This window comes from Plectropomus leopardus, chromosome 4 (assembly GCF_008729295.1).
Source record: "Plectropomus leopardus isolate mb chromosome 4, YSFRI_Pleo_2.0, whole genome shotgun sequence".
NCBI classification, from domain to species: Eukaryota; Metazoa; Chordata; class Actinopteri; order Perciformes; family Serranidae; genus Plectropomus; species Plectropomus leopardus.
The window spans coordinates 1,056,355-1,066,370 of record NC_056466.1 but is presented as its reverse complement, the minus strand read 5'-3'; the positions used below and the strand labels follow the sequence as shown (position 1 = coordinate 1,066,370).

The window sequence follows — 10,016 nt, the reverse complement described above, 5'->3', positions numbered from 1 at the left end:
CTTTTATGCTCTTATTTTTTAAATTTTAAATATGTTTTTAATTTGGTTGTTTTTTTTATCTGTTTTTTATCCTAATACTTTTATCTTGTGCTAGTTTGTTTAAAACACATTACATTCAAAATGATTATTTTTAGGATTTTCTGGCTTTTTACAAATCTTTTCATTTGTTTTTTTGTTGTTGTTTGTTTTTCTTTCTCAATTTGCTCAAGTTTTAAAGGGTTAAAAAAAAACCCCATACCTTTTAAACCCACTTTCAGATTTTGGGGTTCTGAACGTATTTGAAATTAAATCAAAACACAACCACTGAACCATTAAAAGCTGGAAACTCCCTCCATTAAGGCTGAGTGATAAAACAATAACGTTAAATACTTCAGTGTTATAAGACATATATTGTTTTATATAAATATGTATATATAGTATTACATATCTCCTTACACAGAGGAATGCCCCTGTTTCGAACCAGAGTTCGTATGTGTTCAACGTCCAGACTGCACCTGTTTTTTATGGCTATTTATAAGCAGGCTAATAAGTAGCCAGACAAACTTGCTGAGGCTTCATTATCATGGGATGATCTTTTATTTTAAGGAGTGTGAAGTTTAAAATTGGTGCTACATGAGCAGAGAAAACAGAGAAAAAAGACAAAAATGACTTAAGACATAGAAAACCTACAACTACCAGAATGCACTGCACCGCACCAGACCAATAAAATGCTCCATTTGACACAATATCTATCAAGAAACAGTCTTGTACTTAAACAGGAAGCTAAAACATGTTTCTGGTTTCGTGGTCGTGGTTTATATTTGATCTGCGCTAAGTTTTAACAAGCGAGCAAAACTTTATTTATATAGCACATTTAATTCAGGTGGAAACAGAACGTGCTGCACAAAGTGTGAGGCACAAAACAAAGCTGTTAACTGACCGTAAAAGCCAATCAAATTCATTAAAAAATAAAAATAATAAAAACTCAAAAAATAATAATTAAAATGAAGAACAAATCGATACAAAATACAAAGCCATGTGTCAGAATGAATAATTAAAAAAAATACAAAAAGTAGACCATTAAAAGAGGATAATACATAATAATTAAAATGAATAAAAGAATAAAAACTTGAATAAGACAAAATAAATAGACCAATTAAAGATAAAACACATGATGTGTTCAAGGGCCTCTGAAATATGAAAATCCAACAATAATTTCTGTTTTTACAGCTTCTTCCTTTGATAAATGGTGTAAATTTGTTGACTTTTAAAGAGAGCTTTAAATAAAAAAATCTTTAAAAAATAGTGAATAAATAGATAAATAAAATCAAATTTAAAAATGAGTTTTTTAAAGTGAAAAAATGAAAAAAGGCCCTAATTTTTAGTACAATATACAGCCATTTTAATTTGTATGCCCCCCCCCAAAGCCAAAAAAAACACAAGTCCCCCCATGCTCAAAAAATATCTGACATGCCTGCATCTTTTTCGCACCACCCCTTCCCCTCTCATAAATAACAAATAGTCCCTTAGTTATATTTAAATATTTAATGCTAATCTTATTATTACTTAGTTAAAAAATGTATATATATTAAAAAACATTATTATATAATAATGAAAAAGAACCAAAGGATACTGGTGGTCATTTCAGATACTTTTTGTTCTTCAAAATTTGCCTCGAAGTCCTGGGAATTTATTGCTAAAATTTGTATGAATGAGCTCTGACATCCCCAGAGAAAAGTTCCTCCTCAGTTCATCGTGAAATGAGTATTTCTGGATGTTCCCGCCTCTTCCTGTGTGTGATGTGGTCTCTCTGTGGTCTCACTTCTGAGTCGATGTGACGTTATGCTGAGAAAGTCTAAATTTGCCAAAAGTTTCTGTTCCCGCTGGTCTCCAAAGGTCCCCCCTCCCCGAGACTGCATTGTTATTTTTCTCAGTAACACGACTAATCGCTTCTCCTTCACGCCGACTTATCCCAGAAACTCTCCACATTGTTTCACACGGGGAGTTTCTGAACTTGCACTCGCATGTCGGTGCGATGGCAGACTCTGCTGGGAAAGACCGGGCGAGGTCATAATTTGTTTTTTTTTGTTTGTTTTTTCAGTTTTGGGAGTTTTTTTTTAATTTCACTTCAGGTTACTGAAGTATTCATTAGTGTATTCAAACTGAGTATTGTAAGGGGGGCGATGGATACAAGATTTTTGGGACTGATACTAATATTTGGGAGCAACAAAATGTTATATATATGTATATACAATGATAACAATAAGTTATCAGTTAATCAGTCAATAAGAATTTAATCGAACATGTGGAATTTAATTGATTAATCGATAAGCTACGGCGTCAAAGTGTAATCAATATGTTACTGTGAGCTCTGACTGAGGAAAAATAGCATTTGGTATTTTTTTAACAATAACACTTTTATGTTTGTTTTAATTAATGATTAATTGATTGATTAAGTGAATAGTCACTTAAGAAAAGTGTTTTTGATATGAAATCCATATCTCCATCCATATCTTTTTCTATATCTGTATCTAAATAATATATATATCAATTCTAGGAAAAATGATTTCAAAAATTTAGGAGGTGATTAAGACTTGATTAAAAGTAGTAGTATTAAAGTAGTATTTGAAAATGCTAATATAAATTAAAATATTCAAGTGCTGGAAAGAAAAATTAAATGCTAAATTTCAAAAATTGTACAAATCCATATCTAGGTCTTTTAATATCTCTTACCCTGCTGTTTTGTGCTTCTCATTTATTACCACTGCACTGAAATTATAAACTTATTAAGGGATTTAAAAATAAACTTTTCATGTTGTGCACATCACATTACATACAGGCTGATACCGGCGTATCTGTGACGGGCCGGTAACAGCCAATAAAATCGTCTGAGAGATACTGGATGACGGTCGGCCTTTATGGATGATTACTCACGAATCAGTGGCTCCTCGTCCGCTGAGGAGCTTTCAAAGTGAGCGTCAGGAAATAGATCTGCAGAAAACAACGCAGTCAAGCTGATGTTGCATTTATGTAGGACACGACGTACGAGCTAATAAAACAAAATAAATCCCTTCAGATAATCTATTTCTTAAATCAGTAACTATTCAGAATTACACCAACTTAAACTCTAGCTGAATACAGTTTCTCATATTTTGTATTTTAAATATGAAACTTGTATCCAGTTACTCCCCGACTCTGAAGATGTGGCCCTTTGACTCCTCGGAGGATTAAAAACAGGAGCGTCAGTAGATGGAAAACAAAGCCGTCCGACATTCGCAGGAATGCTGAAGAGCAACCAGAGCAGCTTTTCGTTGTTGCTCCTCTGCTTTCTCGTCAGTGTCAGCCGCCTGTGAACGTACTGCTGTCATGTTGAAGGACAAAAGGCTGGAGATTTAAAGGCGTGTTAGAGGAATTTTTGGGTAGATGGTATGTACAGCAGCTTTACACGCACCGTCTCCTGCTTAATACGAATGAATGTAAAATATGTTCCTTTACAAAGCTGATGTGTGGCAGTGTGGGTGCTGCGGCCGCGTGCGAGTTTCAGGTTCAAGTTTATTAATTGTCATTCCATCGATATCTGCGAGAACACATAGAGTGGAACAAAATTACGTACCTGAAGTGTGCAAAATAAAATAAATAAAATCAAAGAAAAACAGGGATGTTTAAAAGACACTGAGCAACGGTTAATAAGAGACGACTGAAACAGATAATAAAGTGCACTACTTTTGAAATGCAACCAGGTGCCTGATTTAAAAAGTTAAAATGCTAAGTAAAAATGACTAAAAAGGGTGTCACGTCTGCACAGATATGACCTCGTGCAGCTTTCCCTTTAAAAATGCACCAAACGGCAAACGACGACCCTCTGCGGATCACCGCGGCAGGCCGCTGTTTGCATGACTTCTGATGAAAGTTGAAGCGTTCACAATTCTGCATGTAGTGATGTTTATTTTGTATTTATTTATTTTATTATTATTTTAGTTAGACTTATTTGCTTACTTATTTTTGCTCTGTGGGGCGGAGGGAGGGGGTATTTGTATTTGTGTTTGTATTACTAAAAAAATTAAAAGATATCTGTCAGTTCATGCACAACACTTTCTCATTCTCTTCAATAAAAATATTAAAAAACAAAAATGAAGGCTTTTGTCTTCCCCATCATCACATCATCCCCTCATGTTTTTTTACACGTGGTGCAAATGTGGCATTTTGCCCAAATCACATCAGAATTTCGCCATAATGGCTCTGGGGAATCATTGCTTGCATAATCCTGTATTTTCTAATCTAAAATAAAAACCATAATAGCGTGCAGATTCATGTTTTTTGCTGCAGAAAGCAAAGGCTGCCGTCTTCTGTTTCATCACATTACGTTTCATCGTAATGACGAGCGTACGACGCAGCGTCGTTACGTTACCTGCCGTGCAAAACATAAACATTGTTTGATAACCTCTGAAGTGTTAAGAAATATTGGGTTTTGTTTTTACATTTGAAAATCTTTATGATAGGCATGTTGTGTGTTTTTATTCGGTGAAATCTGATGAAAAAATCATATCTTTTTTTATTATTTCACAGTTTTGATACTTCAGTTTTTATGGTTTATTGACTTATATAACCTTTAAGCTTAGGTTGTACAGATTTTAGAGATACGAAACATTTTGAAGGTACTAATGACATCACAATAAGCAAAAATACAAACGAAGGCGCGCAAAGTTCAAAGGGTTAACCACCACACGTGACTGTCAACACCTGCAGAAATTCTGCAATATTAGTTTCATATTTATTTGTCCTATCAGGATTTAAATAAAATGAACATCAATCTCTTTTCTGTGCATTCAGTTGAGAACACGAAATTTAATTTACTTTATTAGAAACGTCAAACTAAAACTGATGCATCTTAATGCAACAAAGCTGCGATAAGAAGACAGCTTCTCATAAAACAGCCCAGTTTCCAGCTTTGTGACGATGCATTTTCCCGCTGATCTCTTCTCTCTTCTTACCTGCAGTTCCTCCTCCAAAAAACGTGACGCTGAGCTGCTCAAATCTGAAAGTCACAGCCAGCTGGGATCCCAGCAAACAGCATCCGCAGACCAGGTTCAAGGTCCACATCCAGGGATCTGCTGGGTGAGACTCCAGCACCATAAACCTGAAATGATTTAACTTTTATGATGTTTGAATTAGTTTGATTTCTCGTTAAATGTGATTGAATATTTGCACTTTTATATGCTAACTTAGCAGCAGCAGAAAGGTTGAAAAAAATGGTTGAAATTATGATTCATTCAAATGAAGATTTAATGCGCGTCATATTTTCTCATATTTAAGGGACTCTGAGAACGAAACCACGGACCATCACTACGATCTGAGCCCCTTCGTCTGGGCGTCTGAAGACCGTTACTTGGGCTTCCATTATGTCACTGTGACAGCCATAGTGGGAGACAACCAGTCCGAACCAGTAAAATCCCAAACCTTCACCTTTAACACCTTAAAGCTTGCTCACATCATGTGTAAGGAACATGTAAGGTACAAAAACTCTTTATTTCCTGCAGGTTTCTCCGTCAGACATAAAACTTGAGTTTGTCTCCACAGGCGAGTTAGATTTTCCTCCCGTGGATCTGGACGAAAATGATTCGGGGGCCACAGTCAGCTTCGTGAACCCGTTTCACTTCTACAGAGAACTGAAGCTCGCCGACAAACCGGACACCGCCGCCTTTAAATTCAACGTCTCCTCAGACGTAAGTACGATAAAGTTTAAACACTTTACCCACAGGATGAACTGCAATCTACGATTTTAGGACATTTCCAGGACTTCAGGGCATTTCAAGGATTTTAGGACTTTTCTGGGATTTTAGGACATTTCCAGGATTTTTGGACATTTCAAGGATCTTAGGACATTTGTGGGATCTCAGGATGTTTGCCAGATTTTAGGACATTTCTTAGCTTTTACTATAATTCTTGGATTTTGGGAACTTTCTAGGATTTTAGGACATTTCTTGAATTTTGGGACATTTCATCGTTTCATTTTCTGCACACTCGTAATAAATGTTGAGCTGTAAACATTTTTGTCTCTGCTGTAAAGTCTTGCATTTTAACATGGGGACAGACTGTTTTGGAGACAGCCCAGAGGACCTGCAGGTTAGCCTCGTCTGGAGGCCCATGCTTAAATGTGACTCAGTACTGTTGGAACCAGTTTTAGTTTAATGAGAGTGACATTTCTGCCTTCACCCTAAAACTAGACACTTTATTTATTATTGTAACGATATACAAATGAGAAAACGGCAATGTTGACATTAATTATCTGTGATTTTGACTGTCAGGGAGTCTCGTTGTCGAGACCTGCTGAGACCTGCACACTGGAACAGGAACAATGTAAACGTGACATCTCGTTTCCTGAGAAGGTGGACAAGTGCGTCATCCTGAAAGGATGGCTGAATGCCGGGAATAATGTTGGAGAGGTGATGTTCAGAAAGACACACCGCGTCTGTCCCAGTGTGTCAACTGGTGAGTCTGAACTGGGAAGAATGACATTATTCGGTACTGTAATGATGTTTTCCTTTTATCTTTGCTTCCAAGAATCTAATGGGACAGTGGTCACATGAAATAATAGAGAATCAAGCTTATGATATCAGTCAATTAACCAGTCAATCAGACTTTATTTGTATGGCACTTTTCATACAAACAGACCGTAACACAAACACTGCTTCATACAGTAAAACCACAATCTTTGTGCATCACGATTACAGCAAACAAAAACCTGCAAAAACCAACCTAAATATCGTCACCTGAATTTAAAGCTGCAACTTCTCCTTAAATCTTTTTTTGTTTTTGCAGAGCTCCACGCCATAGCGCTCACTGTAATGCTGTTCATCCTCGCCATCGTAATCGCTTTGATCGTGATTGCCGTCTGTAAGTTAAAGGTCTGGACAATAAAGATGCCCAATCTACCTGATATACTGGTAAGGTTTTGATTTGGTAAAAACATGATTTATGTTGTTGCTTTAGCTGTGTTTTAACCCTTTCTGTGTCTGCCTTCTTGTCACAGAACTCAGATCTTCAAAACTGCAAAGAGTACGACCCAAAGTACGCTCCTGTGCCCCAGGAGAGCTTCAGTCCGTTGACCGTCAGCGAGCCCTGCAAGAACCCTTCAATCAGCTCAGAGGAGGAGAACGATCTCCCGCCGGATCTGGACAGCAGCGCCGGCTCCGGCATCCAGAGGTTGTACATGGAGGCATACGGGAGAGGTTATGACTCCACAGACAACTCGGAAAAAACTGAAATCGTTTCGATAGATTTGGAGGAGGAGGAGGGCGAGGGGGAGGAGGAGGCGTCGGCCTACGACCGCCCACACACTCTGCAGGTGGACATGGGTGACGGAGAAATGATCACATGTTACAGCAAGTGGTGAAAGACGACTTTTTGGGGATTAAAGTTCGTTTAAAGACAGTTTGAACTCGTCAACGTCACACTTTTTACCCCACGGCTAATTTCTGTAAAGCCTGAACACTCAGGGAGGCGGTGACTTCGCTCCGGAGACACTCGAACCTTCGTTTTTCTTACTGCACTGTTAGAAACGCACTGACCTCCATTTTTAAGGATACCGTTGGTGCGACTTGTTGCTGCAGGGGAAAACGTCACATTTATATCCTTTTTATAATTTATTTTAAAAGAGCAGTTAACGCCGGCTCCGGTTTCCAGTCTGCTGCAGGGTTGTACACGGAGGGAGGACTTTCAAAGGGAAGCAGCAGAGGTGAGGACTCTGCAAACGACTCAGAAAAACTGACAAGTTTCGATTGATCTGGAGGAGGAAGTGAAAGAGGAAGAGGTGTCGCCCTACGATTGCCCACACACTCTGCAGGCGGACATGGTTCATGGTCACAGGTTATAACAAGAGGTAAAGGACAGCTTGATTCAGGATTAAAGTTCACTGATTCGCACCTCTCGGCTGATTACTGTGAAGCCTAAACACTCAAACCTTCGTCTTTCTGACTGCACCGTAAGAATACACCTACATGTTTAACACTTTCAAACCTGGATCGACATCAGTTTTCGTGTGCTACATCTTTTATAAGCTATTTGCTATTTTAAAGCTGGAAAAAAAGGTTTGATTTATTTTGAAATCATTGGGGGAAAGAGGCAATGACCAACTTAAAGAAAATATTTTTTAAAAATTGGGAAAATGTCCAGAAAGTGATAGTTATACAAAAAAATATATAAAATAAATACATTTTTATTTATTTTCAGTGCTTTTTCTAGGTCAGTTTCTTTTTTCTTTCTTTTCATTTGTTTTTCTTATTTTCAGGTAATTTTCTTGTTATTTTAATTTTTTGCTAAATTTTGGGCCACATCTTGATAAGTTGCTTATTGCCTTCCCCTTATGTTTTTGAAAGGTTCCTCAGGGTTAAAGATGTCCTTGGTTTGCCTCGAAGTTGTAGTTGGAGGTAATCTGAGAGTGAATGGAAGGAGAAAACAGCTGATCCCTCTGAGCCGCATTTATACCCTTTTTAACATTTATTTTGAAGACTATTCAGTCGTTGACGCTGCTGTTTGACTCTGTTGTGCTTTGGGAAACAAACCGGTGATCTTGCAGTCACCTGCCAGCTGTTTTATGGCTGTTTACAGCGATAGATAGCTGGATCTCTTAACCTCAGCGTTTCAGTGAATTTTATCAAATGAAGTTGTGAAAAACAGTTAATTCAAAACAAAATGGGGAAATTTTTATCTGGAGGAAACAAGTGCCAAAAGAAGAACAAGTGGTTTAGCTTTTTGTTGTCGTCTAGTATCGGCTGAAACTAGTGCGTTATGTGTAATTCCGTGCCTTGTTATTTAAATCTTTGCCCACATGTATGGTTTTGGATTTTTAAAGGACACTTCACATAAATAATACACACAAAAAAGCATTTTGTCACTTGCATCAAGTGGTATTTAAAGAGAACTAAACCCGCTACTTTTGCTTGAGTGCTTCCTCCCTGAAATATGAAAAAAGACACAAAAAAGACAATCGTGCCGCCTCTCGATCCACAGCCCCTCTCTGCCCATGCACTCAGGTAGTCGGTTGGTGAGAGGGCGGCGACAGGAGTGCTTGGCTGGCGATGGACGCAGGCTGCTGTTACCATAATCAGCCAAAAGCAAAATTCAGTTTCAACAGCCAATACCCAAGCCTAGTTTTTGTGTAACTTTTTTACGGAAATTGTTTTTTATTGCCAATGAATAAACGGTTAGTAACATCACTCTGTTGCCTCGAGCAACTTGTGGACTGATTTCTATTGAAAAGACTCCGGACGAATTTTTCAGGAAAATGTGACGATGTGATGTTGTGTGACGTTAATATATTAAGCAAAGTCTGGATACAGCATTGGAGGCGGGGCCCCGCTCATTCATATACAGGATAAAATCACAATCTATAAAATCAAGAAGACAATCAAGAAATATGCATAAATCAAACATTAAAAGCAGATTTAAAAAGGTGGGTCTTGAAATGAACCGAATGATTAAATTATGGAGACTCTTAAACATTTATATTTGTATGCTTTATCTTAACAGCTAATTAACTTTATCTCCAGCAAGTAGCCAACAACCTGGTTTTATACATCTGAAGCACTTTTACAAAAATGACCTACATGGTACCCGAGCCTCTAATTGAGACAGACCTTTATTTGTCAAAATGTGAAGCCACACCGGGCTTGTAAAAGCGACTGGGAGTTTAATTAGCCTTATATTTTGATTTTATGATATTATACTTTAATATCATATTTAGGCAAATAAGAAAATTGGCATTTTGGTGGAAGACTCTATTTTGGTGGAAGTCTAAATATCCTGGCCGTCCTTTAGAGTTTTGTTTTTAGTGTTGTACGTTAAAAACACGCCTCCTCATACAGTCTGGACTTTCCACCGCCGGCAGCAGATCTTCAGGTGTTAAAAATACCTTTCAGGGCTTACTGACGAGCCACACCTAATCAATGCCACTGCAGAACGGCACTTATCACTCAGTGTTTCCGTCTGTTGCTGTTGAGCAACTTATGACCTGCTGAACTGGCTCAGCGTGGGCGACA

The 10,016-nt window shown here is 37.8% G+C and overlaps 1 protein-coding gene across 1 annotated transcript in view; it reads left to right on the top strand.

Annotated features, from left to right (window-relative positions):
* Positions 1-8,118, top strand: part of ifngr1 (interferon gamma receptor 1) — a 9,535-nt gene extending 1,417 nt beyond the window's left edge. The window contains exons 3-8 of the mRNA XM_042484405.1: positions 4,943-5,094; positions 5,293-5,474; positions 5,557-5,702; positions 6,285-6,468; positions 6,799-6,923; positions 7,010-8,118. Of these exons, the coding sequence (XP_042340339.1) occupies positions 4,943-5,094; positions 5,293-5,474; positions 5,557-5,702; positions 6,285-6,468; positions 6,799-6,923; positions 7,010-7,372 (1,152 nt within the window). The 3' untranslated portion in view covers positions 7,373-8,118. The remainder of the gene's footprint in view (positions 1-4,942; positions 5,095-5,292; positions 5,475-5,556; positions 5,703-6,284; positions 6,469-6,798; positions 6,924-7,009) is intronic.
* Positions 8,119-10,016: the final 1,898 nt, after the last annotated feature.